General features: G+C 50.2%; 6 protein-coding genes across 6 annotated transcripts; 2 read left to right on the top strand and 4 right to left on the bottom strand.

Annotated features, from left to right (window-relative positions):
- Positions 1 to 1,348: 1,348 nt before the first annotated feature.
- On the bottom strand, positions 1,349 to 2,928 carry GUITHDRAFT_107269 (hypothetical protein; the record flags this gene model as incomplete). The annotated part of the gene is made up of 8 exons (XM_005833840.1): positions 1,349 to 1,476; positions 1,528 to 1,562; positions 1,606 to 1,683; positions 1,941 to 1,986; positions 2,033 to 2,125; positions 2,172 to 2,229; positions 2,274 to 2,507; positions 2,557 to 2,928. 8 exons carry the CDS (start codon positions 2,926 to 2,928, stop codon positions 1,349 to 1,351), a joined length of 1,044 nt encoding a protein of 347 aa, XP_005833897.1.
- Positions 2,929 to 3,288: 360 nt separating this feature from the next.
- On the top strand, positions 3,289 to 4,024 carry GUITHDRAFT_152245 (hypothetical protein). The gene is made up of 4 exons (XM_005833839.1): positions 3,289 to 3,365; positions 3,486 to 3,621; positions 3,678 to 3,783; positions 3,827 to 4,024. The coding sequence occupies exons 1-4, from the start codon at positions 3,294 to 3,296 to the stop codon at positions 3,936 to 3,938; spliced, it is 426 nt and encodes a 141-aa protein (XP_005833896.1). The 5' UTR covers positions 3,289 to 3,293; the 3' UTR covers positions 3,939 to 4,024.
- A 67-nt stretch (positions 4,025 to 4,091) lies between these two features.
- On the bottom strand, positions 4,092 to 5,431 carry GUITHDRAFT_86562 (hypothetical protein; the record flags this gene model as incomplete). Its single annotated transcript, XM_005833838.1, has 4 exons — positions 4,937 to 5,431; positions 4,696 to 4,883; positions 4,452 to 4,641; positions 4,092 to 4,385 (listed from the first exon to the last, which is right to left on the bottom strand). The coding sequence occupies exons 1-4, from the start codon at positions 5,369 to 5,371 to the stop codon at positions 4,092 to 4,094; spliced, it is 1,107 nt and encodes a 368-aa protein (XP_005833895.1). The 5' UTR covers positions 5,372 to 5,431.
- Positions 5,432 to 9,196: 3,765 nt separating this feature from the next.
- GUITHDRAFT_107267 (hypothetical protein) lies at positions 9,197 to 11,771 on the top strand (the record flags this gene model as incomplete). Its single annotated transcript, XM_005833837.1, has 15 exons — positions 9,197 to 9,456; positions 9,497 to 9,538; positions 9,584 to 9,698; positions 9,940 to 10,013; positions 10,064 to 10,097; positions 10,143 to 10,179; positions 10,235 to 10,587; positions 10,644 to 10,764; positions 10,810 to 10,865; positions 10,914 to 10,946; positions 10,994 to 11,067; positions 11,116 to 11,185; positions 11,337 to 11,402; positions 11,518 to 11,580; positions 11,703 to 11,771. 15 exons carry the CDS (start codon positions 9,197 to 9,199, stop codon positions 11,769 to 11,771), a joined length of 1,467 nt encoding a protein of 488 aa, XP_005833894.1.
- Positions 11,772 to 11,860: 89 nt separating this feature from the next.
- GUITHDRAFT_137898 (hypothetical protein) lies at positions 11,861 to 16,399 on the bottom strand (the record flags this gene model as incomplete). Its single annotated transcript, XM_005833836.1, has 18 exons — positions 11,861 to 11,902; positions 12,028 to 12,060; positions 12,182 to 12,217; positions 12,267 to 12,310; positions 12,389 to 12,452; positions 12,649 to 12,777; positions 12,833 to 12,909; positions 12,983 to 13,106; positions 13,161 to 14,670; positions 14,741 to 15,131; positions 15,178 to 15,196; positions 15,273 to 15,331; positions 15,361 to 15,415; positions 15,461 to 15,550; positions 15,582 to 15,677; positions 15,732 to 15,824; positions 15,897 to 15,968; positions 16,025 to 16,399. 18 exons carry the CDS (start codon positions 16,397 to 16,399, stop codon positions 11,861 to 11,863), a joined length of 3,309 nt encoding a protein of 1,102 aa, XP_005833893.1.
- Positions 16,400 to 19,466: 3,067 nt separating this feature from the next.
- Positions 19,467 to 20,523, bottom strand: GUITHDRAFT_137897 (hypothetical protein; the record flags this gene model as incomplete). The annotated part of the gene is made up of 6 exons (XM_005833835.1): positions 19,467 to 19,677; positions 19,725 to 19,801; positions 19,833 to 19,933; positions 19,985 to 20,065; positions 20,199 to 20,268; positions 20,461 to 20,523. The coding sequence occupies 6 exons, from the start codon at positions 20,521 to 20,523 to the stop codon at positions 19,467 to 19,469; spliced, it is 603 nt and encodes a 200-aa protein (XP_005833892.1).
- Between the last annotated feature and the right edge of the window lie 1,863 nt (positions 20,524 to 22,386).

Raw genomic sequence — 22,386 nt, 5'->3', positions numbered from 1 at the left:
CACGTTTCGCTACCTGCAGACAATTCATGCTTGTGCAAGATGCTGTATACTGCTATGTCTTGTCTTGCTCTGGATCTCTGGAAACCAAAGTAAGCATGTGGTCAAACCTGGACTCTTTGGCAGAGTCCATGACGCAGTGTGTTATACTGTTTGCTCTGGTGGTTGAGTCCGAGGCAAGTGCTTTGTTATTCCTGTGGTCCAAAGTGACCTATGATGTAGGATGATGAAGAAGAAGTGCTCAGAAGATATGAAATCGTGAAATCATACGTTTCAGCTTGGAGGATGAGAAAGGAGTCGTTCAAGCTCCTTGAGGCAGAAGTTGTGTATCTTTCAAGCATGTCATCCCATTGGGATGAATTCTGTAACAAAATACAGGTATCAACCATGTCTTGTTTATTCGATTGAAATTGTTTTAAGGATGCTGTAAAAGCTCTGTTGGAAGAGGTCATCGAGTGGAATCATCCTCTGTTTGAGAAAATAGAGCATCGCCTTTGTAAATTAGCTCAAGAGCGCAGAGTTCATCTGCCTTGGAAGGACTACATTTCAGTCTGCAGGGAGGAGATGGACAATCATGCCTTCTTGCAGGGTCAGATGAATTTGAATATCATCAACGACTTTCTGCATTCTCGTGGGATCATCCGATGGATCGGAACAGCTGGCATATCTCAAAAACCCGTGCTAGACACAGTGATCATCAACCCCTTTGAGGTTTGAGTGATCTTGTTGACCGCACCTAGCTTACTCTTGTCTACAGATGAATGTGATCTTGTCGAAGCTTCCATCCGATGCATCGTCGTGGAAAGACTGGCAAGTGATGGCTTGGATCAAAGACGACAACCCGGAATTAGGACGCAACGACAGCTTTCAGAGATCAAGTCGAGCGCTCCTCTTCTCCTTTGTAAATCATTTTGCCGATAAGGATGAGGATTCGGAGTTCGGCAGGACTGGAACAAGTCCAACATTCCGATCAATCTTGAATCGCTCATGCTCTCCATTGGAATCGCCAATAGGAAGAGGAAGATCGAGAATCAGCAGCATCCTATCACGATTGTCTTCACTCTCCTCAGAAGGTGGCGCGGCGAGCAGAGATAGCGATGAATCTCCACAGCATCAGGTTCAAGCCCTAAATGCTCAAGAGGTTGTCACGAGCATGGAGAAGCAAGGAGTGCTAAAATTGTCATCGTCCATTGATTTTGAAGACACAGAAGATTTACAGGAGCCAAAGGACACACAAAGCACATCATAAGAGACATGTTCAAGACATGAAATTTCGACCTATACATCAAGACAGATTTTGAAGTATTCTTTGATTGGATCATATTTGTAAAATACACAGACTAGACTGCCTCTATTCATCTTTTCTCTTCACTTGCTCTTGATGATCATTACAAACCGAGAGCAGGACTAGCCCAACTGAGCAAAGAATCGCTGCCATCCAATACGGCGAAGATTTTCCCACCACCTCTACCAGAAAGCCTGCAGACCAAGTTTCAGCAGCATGGAGATTCAAGATGATATGAATGAGACCGGTCAGGAGGGGAGCCACAACCCGGCACAAGGAGCTGAAGGCACGAGGTCATGGTCTTTCGATCTTCAATACACAACCTTGCAGAGTCGAGAATCCCCATAGTTTCTCCTTGCATCTCTAGCGGAGCTTGCTTAGAAAGAAACGCTGCCTGGCAACTGCATGGATAGCGTTACGTCAATTCCTGCCATTCGATCCAACCTCCGCAGCAGAGAGAGGGAGACAGCGAACACAGGGCAGGTGACTATAATGCCTGCCACATGGTGAGAAAGACCCAAGGAAACAGACTCTACCTGTCACGTTTGTGAAACAAGCAAGCAGGAAACAACCCAAGGCAAAGCAGAAGCAACCAGTCATGATCAGATGCCTCCCGAAACGTCATTGGCTACATCTTCAACCAACGTGCAAACCTCACCTATCTTTGATTCTTAATGTTGCAGAAAGATATGGAATCATGAACGCTGCTCGCAATGTCAACGCAGTCGCATGAGTATTGAGGGGATCAACCCGAATGCAATGCTGCTATAGCAGCTGTGGTCGAGTTCAAGACTCCAAGGAAGGTTCTTCCCTTCCCCAGAGAAGGCACTAAAGTGCTCAGACCTACGCTCTTCCATGACTAGATGACTTCATCTTCTTCAGGTTTCACCTGCTCCGCTATATGCAATCACAGACAGCTCGGGCAGCATCAAGATGCTTGTCAGCAGCTACAGTTTGTTCAGAAAGCAAGAGCAGCGGAGATCGAAATCACAAGTAGCCTTCGACGAGCTTGACGCTTTGTTTCATCGGAGCTCGTGTAAGGCTTATGATCAAGCATGTCCGCTTGTCTCTCTTCAGAGCTGTCTTCAACTTTGCTTCCCGATGCCACGAACGGGTTCGTTTCCGGAAGGTAGAGCACAGACAAAGGAATAAGCACAGCGAAGAGAGACACTGCGACGAAAGCAGGAACCGAGTCACCGTACAAGTCGCTCAAGTATCCCCCAAGCTGACAAGCGGAGATGAGAGAACAAAAGTGACAGACATGCAAGCGTTACGAAGGGTCCGATGGTGTAGCCCATGCCCATCAGGGAGGTGAGACGCGCCAAGCTAGGAGAAAGTGACTCTCGGGGAACACAGTCGGCGAACATCGCTCGTGAGACTGCGACTGTCTGCTTGGAGAGGCCGACGGGAATTCTTGAGACAAGAAGCAGCCAAGACGAGCTCGCAATGCCCGCTAACGAGTACCCCACAGCAGAGCCCAGGAAGGATATGATTAAGACGACCTTTCTCCCTCGCGTGTCACTCATTCGAGGGAGAAACGCAGCTCCAATCACTTGTCCTACTCCATAGGCTGCCTCGAGGCTGCCTACCAAGAAGGCTCCTCCCTGCAGCTTCTTGGCGTAGAAGGGAAGTAAAGTTCTCATCATACCTACGCCTATGTAATCGACCATAACAGCAACGAAGCATATTCGAGTAGCTATCTGCACAAGAACAGCATCAAGATCCTTTCAAAGGGAGCATGATCGCTCGTCGATTGCCCTCGCGTCTCTCCTCCTCCTCACCTGCGCCACATGCTGGCGTGTCGGTGCGACGGCCCCGGCACACATTGCATGAAAGATGAACTCTTTTATGGACTGAAAAAGAAGATATTCCGACACTAGCAGATGGCCAGGTTACTCTTGCCGATCAGACCAGGATGAAATCTGTTTTAAGCAAAATTTGAAATCAAGGACAGTTTTTGAAACCTATTTGTTGACTAAAATTTCACAGGCTCCGCCAGGGGAGTGGCGCCATGAAGGCCTTCGACGCGCTGATCCCGACGAGGTTCATGGCGTCGATCTGCTTTCTCATTTCGGTGATGATGGTGCGTCAATCTCAGTAATCTTCTTCCTCTCTCCTCCAGCCCCCTGCCCTCTCCTTCTTCCCTCTTCGCAGACGGTCTTGTGCCCGTCATCATTCTTGATCGTGACGAATGCCTGTTTAGGTGTTTTCTACCATGGCAGACAACATTATCGTATCTTTGCCTTCGACCTACTCACAGACAAGCTATGATTCATACAAATCATCTCTAAACTTGGTTTTATCTTTGCATATCATTTGTATTTGCTTCAATCTAGCAGGTCTTTTGCAACTTCCAACGGAAAGTGATCGGTTAGGTGACATTTTGGTGCCCCAGGTTTCTTGTTTGGGTTCTCGATGTTCATTCCATCGCACACGATCCTTGTCATCATCTCTCATACAATTGGATGCATTTACTCTTGTGTGGCCATCATGGAAACATGGTCGGTGCCATCAACTGTTGTTTTGCAATGACACATCCAGCAGGCATTACCTGAACTTCTGGTATATCTGGGCTTTCTTCTCAGCACCAGTTGCATTCATTGAGGCTTGCATAGTCATTGGGACCTTCAGCCTTGGAAGCTTGAACATTACTTGAGCGAGAGGATGAGGAAACATCTAATGAGATTCGAGAGTTTAATAAGTGTAAATTAGCTGTTGAAAGAATGAATGCAAAGGTGACTGAGAGATCAGATTTGAATGTTCTTGCTAACTCAAGCGTCTTGCTGCTCTTGTGTTTACTTGCGGGGACTCACTTCTCCTCTAGCTCGCGGTAACCTGTCCAAGAAGCAGGAGCGCAACCGGAGTCGTCGCAGTGTTTCCTGATGTAGTTCAAAATGGCTTCGGCTGGACCATCACGCTCGCCTCCTTTGAGGCATTTCTTGAGAAGCTCCCGGGCAAGCCTCCAATCGGCGAACTTCCCGTCCTCCCCGCCGAGGTAGCTGGAGACTGCCACGTCGAAATCCTGCAGGTGGCGATGAGGAAGTCGAGGAGGAAATTTCTGGTAGAAGTCAGTGATGGAGTCTTCCTGCGACAGGGTGATGGTCTTGACAGCCTCGTGTTCCGGAACGTCGTAGGTGAAGAGGAAGATAGGCTTCACACTCCCCTTCACGGTCACTCGATCAATGAGTCGGCAAAGCTTCCTGACGTTGGGGCTGAGGAGGCGAACGACGTCTTCAGACAAAAGAATTTCCGTCTTGTACTGCTTGGTCGCCGATTCGAGCCTTGCAGCCAAGTTGACATGTGGAGACAAGTAGGAGATGTCGATCTTGTGTTTGCTTCCTATACTGCTCTCTACCGACCTGGCTCGTTCACAGCGTCACTTCTGATGAAAGGCCAGTGTCTAGCTCACTCACCATCCGTAGTGCAGGCCAAAACCAAGCCAGTTCGAGTAGCCGGGGACACGCTGCTGGACAGCTTCGCTCTTTGCGACCTGCCGTAGGTAAGGGTCGCTGTAGTTCTCCAGAATGATGCGGATGTATGTCCTGAGTGCCGAGTCGGCAACTGTGCTGATCGCCACTTGGCCTTTTGGTTTCCATATCAGCTGGGGTCAAGCATTTTGCGTCAAGGCAAATCAATAGCACAAAATCATTTTACCAGGAAAGCGTCGCCGATGTTCTTGTTCGGAGCCCCGAAATTCTCCAATGCAGCTGAGTGGACGCGATGAGCAATCTTGTTGACTAGCTTCACGACATCGGCTTGCATGATCTCTGTCAGGTCGGTGAACCTTCTGATGTCACAGAATCCGTAGAAAGCCTGCACGACTTTGCCAGGCTTGTTGTAGTTCAGCCCATCCTTGGTGATGCACTCACGAATGATATCAGACCCTGCCTCTCCGAAGGCGACTTGCAGGAGCATCCCGAACTTGATCAAGGCACTTTCAATCTTGACCAATTCCAAGAATTTGCTCTTCTTCGTCTCATCTCGCAGAGGCGTGAGGGGATCTTTTGCGATCTCATTGAGCTTTTCTATACTGGACATGACAGGAGCTACCACTTGACTTCGCACCAGAGAGATAAGACTGAGCAGCATGACCAGCAAGATGATGAAGAACCCTAACGATGAAATGAAGCGGAAAAGCGCTTCACCCTGTGTCACAAGGCTCACATCCATCTGCACCAACACCCTCGCAGGCAAACCCTGATAGTCAAAGGTGAAATTGAATTCCACGAACTTCTTGGGAAATAATCCGAGGTCGCTGTCTGACAGAGGGGAACCCCAAGTGTAATTGTTCCCAAGATCAAAATACATCAGGTTGAGATTCTGCTTTGTCATGTCTGACACAAATTGCTTGATCAGTGATTCTGCTGCCGGCCGGTTTGTCGTGAAAGTTGCAAGTAGAAGTTTCATGGGAGGCTCTAGACTTATCCCTTCCAAATCGTAAGGAGATCGCATTAAAGTTCCTCCAAGGGACACCAAGACGACCAGGATGGTACAAAAGAAGATGTACTTCTTCATCCTCTGGTAAAGGTTGCTTTGCATCGAGCTGTTTGTGTACTCCCCTAAAGAATTTTGATTGAGATTTTTCAAGATCCGACCAGAAACAAAGACTGCCTTCAGTATTCGAACCACTCTCAGACAGACAAAATTTGCTTGTAAATCGCTCCAATAGAGAACATCCTTGAGCGAAATCTTGAGAATGAACCAAACAAAGTCTGGGAGGATGGAGATGATAAGAAATAAGTCTAACGCAAATCTGTACAGGCAAAAGTTGATGCTTCCTACGAAAATGTCGACAAGAAGCTTCATCAAATAAATCAAGAAGAATACGAAGTTGACACCATACAAGTAGGTGTAATCCACCACATGCAAGCCGCAAAGGAAACCAATGTCAATCGCAAAAAGGATATAGTATGCAGCCAGCGTGTCAAAGATAACGTACATCCAGGATCTTGAGATTCTCTCACAAAGTGTTTGTAGTCTGTTTGATCGAAAACAATGGTGCAAGCTTTTCGTTTCGACAGGAATCAACTTGGGCAAGTCTTCTTTTTTGGCGAAGGAAACAAAGTTCTTGGTCAGCTTTTCAGGTGGCGCATTAAGATCAGGATCTGATGGGGATCTGCAAAGCGGTGTTGGCTCTGGTTCCACCACTCTGAGAGAGCGATTGCTGGCGGAGCTCTTCACTGATAGCGCTTTCCTTGACTCCGCGAAACTGCTGCTAGATTGCTGAAATCGTTTGTTCTCAAAGCTCGATTGAAAAGTCATAGTCTTCTCATCCCTCAACCTGCTCGCCTCTTGTGATGCATACCAGCTGGCGGTCGACCATCGAGCTGCAACTTTTTCTTTTCGGCTCTGAGCAGCAAGAAAGTCAGAGAGAGACGTGTGAATGATCTGTCCTTACATCAAAGAGAAATTGAGACGCTGAGAAGTCGGGAAGATTTCCTCCTGTGAACTTCGCCACCTTTGAAGACAAGCTTTCCGTTCGCTCAGCTTCAGGCAACGATTCGAGAGAAGGCCTCCTCGTACCCGCCGGCCCGAAAGTGCTTTGCTGCGATGTGTCGCTGTGAACAGAAGACGTTCTTCTGTCGTCATTCGACATGATGGATGCTAGTCGGCCATGCAGTTTCGAGTCTACAAACTGTGTCTCGTCCACATATTCCGCTGATTCGTTGACAGACGAGTAGCTCTCTGCAGCAAGACTGGATGGATTTTGAAGTTTCGCTACATCGCTGATCTGCCCTGGAAGGCCGGATGAAATACTGAGGCGATTCTCTTGCTTGACATTCAGAAATGCAGGCGACGGCAAAGGCTTCAGCTGCATCCTTGGATGTCTCAAGGTTACTGGCATCGATGCCCTTGTATCATTATCAATGCCGTCAGGTGAATTCCAAGATGAAATGCTTGGAGGATTCATGTTATGCTGAATCTACACGATGACAAAGCAGCCCACTACAAGTTGTCAAGAGAACAGGCATGTCTGTATCCACTCAGAGTTGAAAGTTTGCAATACCACCTGTAAACAGAAAAATCAACAAACCGTTTCGATAAATCATGAGAAATGGACAATGAGTGAGACAAAGAATTACTACTCTGGAACAGATTCTGCTTCGACAATAGGCGGGTCGAACCAAACCGAGTGATTTCTTACTCAAGATTATCATCCACTGTTAACTCTAAAACTGAGGCAGCAGCACAGAAAAGACAGAGTCAGCAGAACAGATCTTGACAAGATAAGGTTATCAGTTTCAGCTTACGAGGTGAAGAAGCAGGAGAAATACATCGCGAGCATCGCACAGGCAAGAACAACATGAAGCATATGCTAACAGCCATAACTTGATATCTGACCTTGGAACCCCTACCCCCAGTCAGCACTTTTCATCCACCCCTACCATCTATCAAGACTACTTTCTCACCCCACCCTTGGTCAAGTCTGAATTAGATGCCCTGACGACCTCTTTTATACACCCCTACCCCCTTGGGGTCTACCCTACCGCCCCCCTCCCAAATCCTTACAAGGAATCACCTACTACTACCCTACCCTTGAACATTCACCACCACAAAAAACAACTTGGACCCACCCCCACCCCCCATTGCAAGGAGATGCGGTTTGACTTCCCTTGCTTGTGAGGTTACAGAACCCTTCGGAGTTGGGAACCTGGAGGAGGGGGGTGGGATTGACTTAGGGGTAGGGTAGGGTCAATCGTTTTTGCTCCTCACAGTAGTAAATAGTTTGTTTGACTGTCATCAGGCGTAAGGAGGGTGGGGTACTTTAACCGAGGCTGTGTGCCTTCGGATCGGGTTCACCTCAGAATGTCCTGAAAACGGAGGCCGCGGCCAGTACCGCGGCGCCGTTCAGTGCCCAGGCCACGACGGTGTGTGGCCGCCCGGCAGCTCTACCGTAAGGCCCGGCCCGGCGGCCGAAGTTCCCGGCAGCGGCCCGGCCGGCTCCCGGCGACCGAGGGCCAGGCCGGACCGAGTATCCGGCCCCGGCGAGCGGCTCATCTGAGGCCGCCTCATCTGAGGCCGCCGGGGGCTGCCTCTGCTAGCCTGTCTGCTGACTCGTCATCCCAAAGCCTGAGACGGTGCCAGTAGCTGACTGGCGGGAGGCCGCCCGCGGCCGGGCGCACCCCGGCCGGCGCCCGCCGCGGCCGGGCGCGGCCCCGGCGGCTCCGACGGACCGGTGCCGCGGGGGTCACCGTGACCGTGCGTCACTGTGTGGGCCGCCGCCGTCTCCGACTCCCACTCCGTCGCCTCGCACGCTCCGAGGCTCCGAGTGACTACAGTCGGACTACCGTACTACCGTACGGCAAGTTCCCTTGAACCCGGGCCTGAACTGCACCCGGGCTGTGCTGCGCCGCGGGGGCCAGTAACTTTGAACTTTCAAAAGTATTATTAATGAGAAGAGATCTGCAAACTTTCGCTTGCTTGCAAATGTCGGCAGCGCTGCGGCAAGTAGATGCTTGTCGTCGAGGAGGAGGGAGGGAGGGAGAGGAGGGAGAGGAGGGAAAAGTGGGCGGAGGTAAGCGACGTGACATGGCCATTGAAGAGGATAGTACTGCCCCCCATGTCGGATCCATCACGCAAGAATCGGAAGATGGAAATTTTCCTGGGACAGCAGCTAGTTTGCCCCACGCAAAAGAGAGGGCAGGGGATGCAAAGACACGCGCGGAGCATGCAGGTCACGAGGGAGACGACAAGAGGGTCAACAAAGGCCGCTCCTTCATTACACCGCACTCCCTGTCTCCTGAGGAGTATAGCTCTGCGCTTCCCAAGGATCCATCGGTGTATACAATTGGATTTGAACGTTTGGACGAGATTCAGTCAGATCATACAAGTTTTGTGAACTCGAATGGTCAAGAGCAACTTGTTTTTCTTACAGGAAATCCTTCTGTGCAGCAGTACAAGGGCCAGGTGACGATGCTTGCAACATGCTGTGGGCTCATTTACTGCAAGGTCCGTATTTGCAAGAGCAATGTTGATGGGAGCTTGTCAAGAGAAAGAAACACGCAGCTTTGCATCTTAGCTGTCCCCATGTTCATGACAATAGCAGACTTTTGCCGATTCTTGGGCCCTCTCATGGAGAACATACTTCACATGCGCATTGTGCATGACGATTCACGAGCAAGGTACATCGTCTTGATGGACTTCGACAGCCAGCGAAGGCATGCCATGTCGATGTGACGCAATCTTGTGCTCATCACTTTCTTTCATCAACAGTGCAGATGCCATGTACATCGAGTTCAACGGGAAGCCGTACAGGTTGACGCCTTGCAACATGTCATCAGGGTTATGACATGGTCGTAGTTCCATGGACACGGAGCGATGTATCGTGCTGTTCGTGCAAGAGATCGTCTTCTTGGAGCAAGACCCCGCTGCCAAGTTTCATAGTGCCGCTCCTTCGGCTCGTGGGACCGACAAGGTGAATGGGGTGGAGGGAGGCTGTCTTGTGAGCGATGAGCCTTGGTGCTCTGTGGTGATGGTTGGAGCAGGACTTGAGTTTTCCAGCAGAAGGACAGACTGAACTTCCCTCGTGCCCGGTGAAGTTGTCATGGGTGTGACTATGAAACATGACATGAAGCTCTTTCTCCTCTTTCTGGTTGGCTGCTTCTCTCTTTCTCTACATGCTCGACACCCGCACTCGTTGGTTCCTCATCTCTCAGGTTTGCCTGGAACGACTCGACACGTCTGTGACAGGGATCATGACAACCATCTGCAACCATTCCTTTCATTGCAGGTGAAGTTGAATCTTTCTTGCTCCTGCTGCTCTCCTAAACTTGTGCACAGATGCTTGTCCGATTGGCCGGACTCGTCATGCCCTGTACGCCCCTTGCAGCTTCCCCACAGCCACCTGACAAACATGCAGGTCTGTCGATACTGTCAGCTACCCGAGAGCCAATCGGGTGAGAATGCAGCATTAGAGGACAGGAGGGAGGAGCGAGAGTGAGCATGGAGCAGGGATGACCTGCCTGCTGTGTGGGGCTGCGGACGATCTGTGGATGTGCCTCATCTGCGGTTACGTGGGTTGCGGGAGGTACGCGGGTCAGCACGCGCTTGAGCACTACAAGGAGACGAGTCACACGTTCTCGATCGAGCTGGTCACGCAGAGGGTGTGGGACTACTCGGGCGACAACTACGTGCACCGGCTGGTCGCGAACAAGGTGGATGGGAAACTTGTGGAGCTGCCGGAGGGAGGAGGGATGCGGGGACATGCAAGCCATGAACATGATGAGAAACTTGAGGTGAGGGCTGCGAGAGCGATGCAGAGAAGAGGAAGGGACAACGGAGCAGAGGATGCTCTGGGGATTGTGGTGAAAGGAAGGAGACGGCGTGGGGAAGGGGAGGGAAGGGGATCACTTTTGAGAAGGAAGATGCTGATAAGGAGGTTGTGAAGGAAGCGCGGATGGCCTCGAAGCTCGATCATGTATTCATGGAGTACAACGAGATGCTGATGAGGACACTCGACTCACAGCGATCCTACTATGAAGGTGACGCGAGGTGAGGTGCCTGTTGGGATGATGGTTTTCCACTAGGAAAGCTGCAGGAGCTGAAGGATCAGTACGAGAGTCAGTTACATGCTACATCCATGGTCTGCCTGCCAGTCACATGCCAGAGCTAATCCTCTGTTGCCTGCCAGGCGCTCGCAAGCAAGGAGAAGGAGCTACGAGAAGTCGGCAGCATCGTCTCTGCCTGCCTTTTGACCTGCCGGTGTTGCAGGAGCGGGAGGAGAGCGAGAAGAGGAGCAAGGAGAAGAAAGCTGACGAGAAGAAAATCACCCTCATGTCCGAGCGGTATCCTCCCTTGCTGACTCTCCGCCGTCCACTACTGAACTTCTCAAGGTTGAAGAAGGCGTGGGAAGACGCAGAATTTCACAAGCAGCTCAACGAGTCGCTCACATCAAATCAGAAGGTAAACCTTCCTCCCCTTGTTACCTCGTCTTTGCTTCCTACCACCTCCTTGCTTCTGCACCTCTCCCAAACCGCCATCTTTCATCTTTCTGTCCCCTCTGCCACTCCTTCTCTCTCCCACTTTTCTTCTCCCTTTGACTTTTTGTCGTCAGGCTCTCAACGAGCAACTTGCAGCAGCTGCATTGAAAGATGAAGAGATCAAAGACCTCAAGGAGCAGGTCAGTCTCCTTGTCCCTCCTCCTTTCTCTCCTTGTCCCTCCTCCTTTCTCTCCTCGTCCCTCCTCTCACCTCTTCATCTCTCTCCTCATCCCTCTCCTCAATACTGCCTCGCAGGTACGCGATCTCATGTTCTACCTCGAAGCTCAGCGATCCGTCGAGGAGAGCGAGTCGAGCGAGGTCAGCCAGAGGGAGCCAGAAGTGAAAGGGGCGGGGGGAAAGCGAAAGAAAAAGTTGCCATGGTGGTCGGACAGTAGCGAACGAGGGAAGAGGGGAGGGGCAGGAGTGACTTGAAGGTGCAGGAGATTCGCAACGGTCAGATCATGGTGCAGACCCCAGCAGCAACTCGAACGCGACGAGGCCGGAGATGAGGCAGAGAGAAGAGGGAGATGTAAAGGAGGAGCAGATAACCTTTACTTGAAATATCACATGGCTAACTTGTATATACATCCTCATTCAATCACGTCTTTTGGGAAAACTGCAGACCGATGAAAACCTTTCCCTGTGCAGAGTGAGTGAGGGTGCGAGAGGAGGGGGAACAGGAGGACGAGCAAGGAGGAGGATATTAGTGACGAGCTTTGGAGGACAAGGGAGTCTAGAGGGGGAGCGGGGGGGGTTTGCAGGCACCTGGATCTTCTTGGTTGTCTTGTTGTTTCCCTGCTGACAGTGAGCGGTCAGTGGTTAGTAGGAGGAGAGGAGGAAGAGGAGGAAAGATAGATAGAGGGGCAGCCAGTGGAGTTGAGGGGTAGAGAAGAAGATGGAGGGAAGAAGATTTGAAGACCTGCAGCTGAAAGTGCTCGAAGATCGAGTCGTTTATCTGTCAACAACATCATACATGACGTCGAAACAGATTGATAGAATCTCACCTTATCAAGTCGAAAGACATCCAGGAAGACTTCCCCGAGAAACTCTGATAAACCATCTTGACAGTCAGAGAGTGAGTTCTCATCTCGCTCGCCTCTCTCAAAGTTTGATTCCTCTCCCTTACCGCAGGCTTGCTTCCCCGGGGCATATTCCTCCCACAAGCTCACGTGCAGCTGAACGCGGTCGATCTGGAGCGATCGGTGAAATGAGGCAGGGAAGGCAAGAGGAAGGAAGAATGATGAGTGACGAGGATAGGAGTGAACAAGGGAAGCAAGGGAGGGGAAGGGAAGCAAGGGAGGGGAAGGGGGGGAGGGGAGGGGAAGGGGGGGAGGGGAGGGCAATAGCGGGTGAGGAGAGGAACAATAGACTAGCGGGGGAAGCCACCATGTACTGGGCGAGATCGACGACGACCGGGCGGGAAGTGAAGTAAATCTCTGTGTTTTCGTGAACCCCGTCGAGGCTCTTCAGCTCGTGCGGCTCGTAGAGGGGGTGGACAAACTTGAGCTTGCAGGCCTGCAGTCTTGTCAGCTGCCGCTGCTCCCTCCTGACTCCCCCCCCCCCTCCCTACCACTTTCTTGGGCAGTTGAGTGTGGTAGATGTCCGAGGCTCTCAGGACTTGGATCGTCAATCTCCGCACGTAGATGTCTGGAGGAAGGCATAAGACCCACACCCTTATCGCCCCACTCGCTCGCCACTCCTCGTCCTCCTCGAGACTCACTGAGAACCGGGGGAGGATGGTTGAAGACAGGTTGTTCCTTCTCCTGCTTGACTGGATTCTCTGGCAGAATTGGATCCTCGGGAATTTCTTGGATAAATTCATCGGCCTGAAGTCCATCGATCGTCTTGAGAAGAAAATCAGAAGAGAAGCAAGGAAGGCGTTTGTGGGATGTTCTCACCATGGTCACTGGTCCCACTTGCTCGAACTTGCTGCTGTCGTCATGCTGCTTATCGTCGCCACCACTTGCTTCCGTGTATTCCCCTTCGCCTTTGATTTCTTCAATCTCGACCCTTCCATTCCCTCCTCCATTCGCCAGCACTCGCTCAGGTGCAGTGTGAAAGTCTCCATTCATCATCACTTTTTTCGAGGACACCTCCTCTTCGCCTCGCATCGTTTCTTCCTTCATCATCCCAACGTCGTTCCCTTTGGCCTCCACCGCGATGTCCTCCATCACTTCAATGACTTCTCCCGATCCCCTCATCACAGCCAACGTCCACTCCCTCCTCGCTCGTCTCGTCGTGCAGCAGAAGCTCTCTCCTCGCACCACCTGCAACTCCACGCGCCGCCTCTCTTCCCCAGCAATCCACATCATCACACGCGCTAGCCCCTCCCCCCTCGTGCTGTTCCCATCCACAGCAAGGATGAAGTCGTTCTCCTGCAGAAACTCCTTGCCAAGCAGCGGGACAGTAGGATAGAAATCGTCGACGCGAGGAAGAGAAGATAACTCGTCCCAGTAGAGGACGAGCCCAACACCCAACAGCGACTTGCTCACCTCCTGCAGGTCGTCCGACAGAATCTCCCGACCCTCTGCCTTGTGGATCAGAGCCGCCACTTTCATGCCTATCTCCCCCAAGCTGGGGCTCTGCTGAGTGATAACCCCTCGTTGAGAAATCGCCGAGTTTCTCCTCTTTGTTTGCAATCTCAAGGAGGCCGAGGAGATCAGAAAGAATTCGGGTGGAGGAGGAGGGGAGGAGGAGGTGTAGGGAGGGGTGGTACGAGTGTTGATCGCCGTGACCAGCCTCTCTGCTACCACCTCAATCGGGCTCTCTCCCTCCTGTATCGGCTGTCGCAGCTCAACTGCTGCTGTTCTTGCCTCGGGAAGAAGCTCCAGCACAGAGACACGGATGGCAGAAGATTGCAGGAGCCTCGAGACCTCGTTGATCAGCATCGAGTGCAGGACACTCTTCTTGTGCTCGTCGTCGTTGATGGGCCGCGAGAAGCTGCTCGGATGCAGGGAGAGGTGAATCTGACACTCCTCCTCTGTTGCTACATCGATGAGAATGTCTGCGCTCGACTTCTTCCGTCGCTCGCAGCGGACTGGGTCGATGATGACAGCCTTCCAGGAGGAGAACTCATTCAGCCCGTGGAAGAGCATCGCCTTTTCCCTTCTCGATCCCAGCAGGGCAAGAATCTTCCTGGACTGCTTGCTGGGCTCGAGCAAGGAGCTGATGACGTTGAAAGGCCTCGAGGTCACAGGCAGGCCGTCAATGGAGTGAAGGATGTCACCAACTTGCAGGTCCCCTTGGATGAGAGAGGCGTCGGCGATCCCTCCGACAAAGTAAATCCCGTCAATCCCCAGCCGCAGGGAGAAGCCCAGCTGAGTCGTCAGGTCGATGTACTTCTCGAAAGTTCCTGTCGGTCTCCTGCTGCTCTCCGACCGCGTGTAAAAGAGTCGCTCGTCTTCCGCCCTGCAGCAGCAAGGATGAGGACAGAAAAAGGCCCCATCCTCTCCTCCTCCTCCTCCTCCTCCTCCTTGACCTGGTTGGCAAGTCGTTGCTCCGGACAACCTCCGGAGCAGATGCGTGAGATGACTGGGTGTGACGAAGTCCTGTCCTCTGAAGATGCACGCGAAGCTCCCGCTGCGACTCGGGCTTGAGGACAACGAGCACGACGGTTGAGCCGAGAGGTCCGCGAAGCAGGTCGAGGACCTGCTGCATCGACATATGGAGGACGAGGATGGAGTCGATTGAAACGAGGACGTCGCCGACCTCGATAGTCCCTTCCCGTGCTGCTGCACTCTCAGCTACGATGTCGCCAACGATAAAAGGGCCTGGGCGAGGATAAGTCTGCCAGTCTTGCCCTCGAGGGCTCCAACCTGATTCCATGCTCTCTTGAGCTCGGAGGCCAAGACCGACGCCAATGAGCTCCTCTGTCATGCACAGGTAAGAAGAAGGGAAGTGATGCGGGTTAGTTACCTCCACGCTCGTTCTGCTCCTGCTAGAATGATTGAGACACAAGTTGAAGGAAATACAAGTCAAAAAGCGAATTCCCAATATAAGAAACAAAGTACTTTTTCAATGGGGAGGTATGGAGGATATTTTTCCATAAGCAGCATATCATTCCGCTCCTCTGATTGAAAATCAATAGAATCAACTCACCAACTATCCAAATACCATCAAAACTGCAAGAAGTCATGAAAGTCCCTTGACTAATCTGTAAAGTCTAATCACACGTATGAACTCGACAAGTTTCCTGAACCTTGGTGATAATTTGGTCAGGAAGCAAATCACACTCGGAGATCTTGTTATTCAGCATACTCTGCACCATGCGATACGCGTTGCTGCTTGCCTGCAGCAAAATCAGGAGAACAGGAGCGAACTTTTGTTATTCCAACATCTTGTGAGTTGCTCGAGCTCTGCGTCTTGCGCGAGTCGATTTGCAGGATGTTCACATACTCGGATGCTATCGCCTCGATCTGCATCACAGAAAGTCTCTCATTCACGTCAAACGTTCCTCCTGCAGCACAAACCTTTACATCTACACCTTGCTTCTCCAACACTATTGTACAGTTGGCAGTGCCCAGCAAGGAAATCTTAGAAGAAGCCTGTTTTCCAAGAATAATCTGTAACAGAATGTATCAGAAGCTGTGGAAAAACAAGTGAATCCTTTCCTCTATGAACTTGGAGTTTTCCACATGAACAAAATCTATGGCTTCATCCAGAATTATCCTAACGCGCTCACAGAATTCTACAAACATCCACTTGACCTGACGGATGAAAGTCAGAGCAGACTGTCTCAGTAGTGATCAAAGATGAGATGCACCGTTGGGACGTAAACGTTGAAACCATCGCCATCCACAAAACCTGAACATTCACATATCTTCACTCCCGCTTCTTTCAGCGATGTTCCATGATGCTTTTCAAGGTCGATGAAAGTATCCATGTTATGCATTCCGTTGATATACAGGACTCCATCCAGCCATAAGGAATAGTTCAATCTGGCAGTTGACAACGCACAATTTCTGATCTCAACTGATGGGTCGGGGGTTTGCCTTCCATCGTCAATGTCAGGGTGCAACACCTCTGCCGAGCTGACCGAAGGTTCAAACTTCGCTCCTGGCTTGATGACGATGGGCGACTTCACCCATTTCTGCTTTTCTTGTGCTTCGGCAGGAGTGACACCGTTGGACTGCGACATTGACCTGATTCTTTCCGCACACAAGTTATCGAGGGCCTCCGAGTGTTTCTCGATGCAGGTGCATTCCCAACTTGCTTTTGAAGCAAGACCAACGAAGCGCCATATAGAGCATTCTTATGATACCATATCCTTACACAAGTATCGCTGTGAATCGAAATGAGCAGCAGATGAGTTTAAGTTGCCCAGTAGATGCTGCTGATGACTCTATCTTTCCCACCGCATCTCATAAGTCAAGGGCAACCAAGTGCATTCGAGGCAATCAGAGACGACACCAGAACAACTTTAGACTGCATGGCAGGAAATCAGCGGAGGGGAATCGGAGATCCTCCTGCTCCTGATCCTCCTGATCCTCCTGCTCCTCCTCCGTCCTCTGCCATGGTAGGCATTATTCCTGTGCCCGATCCTATCAAGACACTTTCGCCTTTTTCGATTAAATCGCCTTGTGTCAATTGATTTTAATCGATTGAGCCGCTTTTAATTACGCCTGAATTGAATTTAATCAATTCAAACCATTCGATCATATCTCAACCCTCTTTTTGGAAAAAAAAAGTTCCACCCACCCCCTTGATGTATCCAGCTACTACTACCGGTTTCGATTAGTACCCCCATCAACAAGGCTTTTCCTACCCCGTGCTCCTGGTGCTCCGTCTGACAAGGTTTCATATCACCCCACCCCCACTTCGCCACCACCCTCCCGATTTCTGAGACTTGCAAACAATGCTGGGGTGGGTAGTTAGAAGACTCTCGGAACTTCCTCTTTGAGTAAAGCTTGTACTGTGAACATAAATATGGTTTTATTTTGACAAAAAAGGATTTATAAGGAAGACTATGCAAGGCGCTAGTTCCCATGCTGGCGATGCAGTAGTTGCTCTGATAGCGTCGGTTGGAGCGGACACATCCTCCATCACAGAGATGAGCGGACACATCCTCCATCACAGAGATGAGCGGACACATCCTCCATCACAGAGATAGCGGACACATCCTCCATCACAGAGATGAGCGGACACATCCTCCATCACAGAGATGAGCGGACACATCCTCCATCACAGAGATAGCGGACACATCCTCCATCACAGAGATGGTGTTTACGAGCTTTCAAACAGCCAGGAGACTCACTCACAGCCATGTATCTGAATTTGTAGAAAGATGAGATGTATCCGTACTTGGACTGCCCTGCCAAGTTCTATTCAGAGCCAATGCCATATCACTCACTATCAGAACTTTGTGCGCAGATGCAGTTATCGAACATGTTTTATATTTTGACTGTACCATTCAGTCCTGCAAAGTGTATAGAAGGTCCGAATTCATAAAATGATGAATCTGACCGTCGAGCTGCAAAGTTGATCTCCATCCAGCTTGATCAGAAGATTACAGAGAAATCATTGAAGCTTGAAAGAAAGTCATCAATGATAATCTGAAAGACATCTTCGTGAAGCTCGTTGAACGCACTTTTGCATCCTAATCTTGGATGACGGCTCATCAAGATCGCCAACACGAAAAGAATTTTTGCAGGATACCAACAAGTTCTTCCCGCATCATTTCGATCATATCTGCCTGTGAAAAACAACTTTGCCAACTCACGATCTGTGACAGGACTGATCTGATTCATGGAAACATCTAAGAATTTCAAACAGCTTTTCGGAAAGAAAGCCAAAAGGTGTTGCATTCCATCGTCTCTCAGGTTGTTGTTGTGTAAGTTCAGATGCGTCAGAGCTTGCATACTTGATAGAACAGCAAATATTTCTTTGCCTCCTGCCGAACCGATTTGATTGCCGGCAAGCTCCAGTTTGCAGACTGCTTGATGTCCAGACAAGCAGCGCGACAAGGTGGTGGCTCCAGCGCATTGCATGCTGCAGTAGTTCAGACTTATCGCCGTGATGCTCCGGTTACTTCGGATCCCCTGCGAAACGATCGATACGCCCACACTTCCTTTATCAAAGTTCTTGTCACACAATCCAATGCAGCTTCACCAAATAACTTACCAAGTAAATTCCCTGACAGGTCGATCGCCTGCAAGGTTGTACTGCTTGCGATATACTTTGACAATGGGCCTGACGATGACGACCTCAAATCATTCCTTGTGATTCGAAGACTTTTTAAACAATCGTTTTTGAGCAAAGCCCTCGTCAGAAACTCTAGCCTGATGCGATTGTGAGAGCGCAAATGTAGGATAGACTTGTTCTGAAAAAGGACGCACCTGTCATTTCCGTATAGATGGTTTCTATGGAGAATGAGATCATGTACATGAAGCTTGTGGAAAAGAGAAGCAAGCACATCCTGGTCATCGAACTTCAAATCTACACCTGAACAACAAATAAAAAGCTATCAGTATGATTCCGATTTCAATTTTAAAGTTTTTCAAAATCTTGATCAAAACCTTGAATGATGAGTACTCTCAAATTTTCAAGATGCATCGCGGCTTGAAGTATTTTTTGTATGCCCCCCTCAATACTTTCAATGAGGACGAGGTATTCGACTCCAGCATGTTTGTGCTGACCGAGTGCTCTCCAGAGCAGGTTTGCATCAAAATATTTTTGCCGTACAATGATACATTTACAATCATCAGGCAAACCAAAGGAAGGCTGCGATATCAATGAAGCCTGCTGTGCAATTCCGTTCGTGGCTGTGCAAAAACTGTAGGAAGTAGAAGCAGGGAGTTGAACTTTCACCTTGACGCTCAATGACTGCAGCTCATCGCCTGAAACACGTCGGAATATCAGCATTTCCCTGAGATTGGATACGACACGCCTCTGACACAGTCAGGCGGCCCGGGCAACTTGCCAGGCTTTCAGATCAACTTACCGGCTTTGGTTTGAATTGTCGGACTCTGAGGGCGGCCTGAGAACTGGTCTACCACTATGACACCTCGTGGTCGATGCTTGCTAGGAGCGAGTGAAAGAAAGGAGAGGCCTGTCAAGACATGGATGTAACATATAGTCGATGTGGAGTATGAAAAATGCGACAAGAATAGCGATTTAATAGATAGTTTGACAAACAATAATGCCTTCTAACGATGAAGATCATTGGATTCATTTCCTATTTCTTTCTCTGAGAAAATAAGCTCCTGTCAAAAGTCCTTGTTTGCCTTCTGTAGATACTTGCGACTCTGCTTCTCCAGCTGATGCCACAGTAAGGCAAGGCAGCAGCTGGCGTCGAGCTGTTGACACCTCCGTTTGACATCCATCCTGGTCCCGAATGGGGGATATCTGCGCTGGGTCCCGGAGGCGGCAGAGGCCGCGTCAGACGCGTAGGGGCGCTTGCTACTGATAGGCTTTGTCCTGATGACACGTTGTCAGCAAGGAGAATCGCTTGAATCTCAACTCACCCGACGATAGCTCCATTCGCTATGTATTGATCATGACTTGTTGCAAGCGAAGAATGGTGGGCATCACATGTTTTCGTCTTCCCGACCACGAGTCTTCAAAATCTTCACCTTCATGAAAGAACAACAGTGGTCAGGTAATGTATTATTGTGGGCCACCAAGTGAGATTGCTCACTGTCATCTTGGTTTCTGTCCCAGGGGAGTCCGAATGCTTTCATGAACAAGATTACAACTTCCGGAGAGGCAGAGGAACAGAATGTACCTTCGAATTCGTCTCTCCATGCTACTCCTGAAATGATGAGGTCGTAAAGAGCTTGTTTATAGCTCCTTGCAGAACAGCAACCTGCTGTTTCTCATGCCAGATTCTGTGAAATCATCCACGATCTCTGTAAAGTTATCCTACTCATATACATTCAACTTGATGTACGACAATCCCCACTCTTCTCACGGTCATATCCTTTAAAGGAAGATACTACCTACGCCAAATTGTCTGGTTGTGTCATCAACAGTCCTGTTGTCCAGCAGTCGATGATATTCATCTGTATCCTGAAACCCCAACATTTTCGGGCAGCAATCAAAGACAACATCATGCACAATGTCATCTCTGCTTGCAGCGAGAGAGGGGAATGCACAGCCCTGCCTTTCCGGCCCAAGACCTTCCCATGCCTGGGAGAGTTGTGAATGGTAATTCTCTGAGGTGACCTTCATTGCAAACTTGAAGGCAGACGCGTCAGATACCTGCGCTGCCACAAGTCTAGGAACCACTGCCTTGATGTTGGTTTTCCCTTGGGATACTTTCATGTCTGCAGCTCTTTCAGAAAATTGAGCTGCAGGGGATATGCATATAGCCGGGGAGTGTAACCTTGGATGACAGGAGGACTCACGCCTCATTGCCTGAAGCACGTCACATCAAAAACAAACCGCTCATACTGCTACTCACATGGTGGGGTCACCATTCATCGATTGAAAGCAGAAGATACTTGTGTCATCTTTGTCTTCCTCTTTTTGCCTCTCAAATATTTCTGTTCAAATCCTCATTTGCCTCCCTCCTCGCTGCTCTGCTCTATCTTTCCTCTCTACCTGATTGATTGTCTTGTCGCTTCTCTGCTGCCATACTCCTTGCTCGCCAGCTCATCTACTCTCCTTCCATCTACCACATTGTTCTGGTGTGAATGGTACTGAAATAGCAGTGGTATTGTACCAAGAGTGGTAGCTCCAACAGAAGAGTGGTAGCTCTAATGGCAGGTGGGGTCAGGCAAAGGTGGCAGTCAGGGCTTGGCCTGATGAAGCACGAGAGGGGGGAGAGAGAGAGTGAGATCCTCGAAGAAGCTCCATACGTCCGCTCCTACTCGTCATGCCTCCCTCCTTCATCCTCCGTGTCTGGGGCTCGTTCGTCATCCGGAAGATGTTCCCGTCGCTGTGGTTCTTTTTGAAGGTTCTATGATCTACGGGTGCAGCAAGTCGTCTCCTGCCGGTAGCTGTGGGAGCGATCATTGACGGGTCCATTTTTTCTTCTCGTCGCATGCCACTCAAGAACTCGAGTAACTTTGGGAACGTGTCTGGTCTTCCTCTCGGTGTGACCTATCCAACTATCAGCTGCAAGCTCTATGACAACCACCCTCATCTTGCTGCCGGCGATACCCTTCTCGCCGCCGTTCAGAAGCAGCTGCCCATTAAAATCCAGGAGTCGCCCTACTCAGACGAAACCAAGCTGAACATTGCGTGCTCGGAGCAGAGCTTAACCGTCCCCTCCTCTCTCAAATGCTGCAGCTCTCTCGCAAGAGGCCTGAGCATATCCCTCGCCTCCATCGGCAGCATGGATCGAACAGTGCACATGCTTCACGTCATGGCTCAATGGGAGGGCTTTTTCATGCCAAATCCGAGGAGGAGCGCAGCTGATTGCCGACTTTGTGGAAGAAACTATAATCCTAGCAGCTGAAAGAAGGTGCCAGGAGCTGACCTTTCAGATCCTGTGGGATTTTCATGAGCAGGATGCGCCAGAGGAGGTGTACTGAACTTGTCCGCGCATGGAAAAGTTAGTTTGTTGCAAGGGAAAGTGGAGGGGTAGAACAGCAATTTGACGGGTGGGATGACTGCGTTAGCCCGGACAGCAGTGTTCATGACGTCAGGCAGCGTGACGGTGTCAAAGATTTTATCGCATGCATCCGCCTGAATAAGAGAGGGGCTTCTGTTGGAATGGATACGCATCTATGTTCATCTATCAGAACTTGGCCCTCCAATCACAACACGAATCCCAGATGGAGGCACTGATAATGGATGTTCGCTCCATGCAAGCACAAATCTGTCAACTTGGCAAATCAGGATAAGCTGCTCAGCAAGTCTCAGGCGACATCCCCTCCTCTAGTGGTTGGCGTCCACCCTGAAGTCCATAGAAACATCCCCTTGCCCTGATTCTAATTCCTCACATCGAACCTGCTAAGGTGATTCGACATCTTCTGCCCGGCTCGGGACTTAAGCCAGGGCAAGGTTCCGTACTAGCCGGAATAATAATTGCATGGGTCCGCATTGAGCAACTCGCATGCGTGCCAGCACAGGAAGCCTGGCGGTATAGTTGACAAGCATGCATTCCTTTCTTCAGTGCAACATTTCTTGGTCAGATCTTGCCTCTCCCTTCAAGCGAGTGCTCAGCCCTCCCGTGATGAG

The sequence above is a fragment of the Guillardia theta genome (assembly GCF_000315625.1).
Source record: "Guillardia theta CCMP2712 unplaced genomic scaffold GUITHscaffold_28, whole genome shotgun sequence".
NCBI lineage: Eukaryota > Cryptophyceae > Pyrenomonadales > Geminigeraceae > Guillardia > Guillardia theta.
The sequence above is the reverse complement of the archived record's forward strand: the minus strand, read 5'-3'. Positions and strand labels throughout refer to the sequence as shown.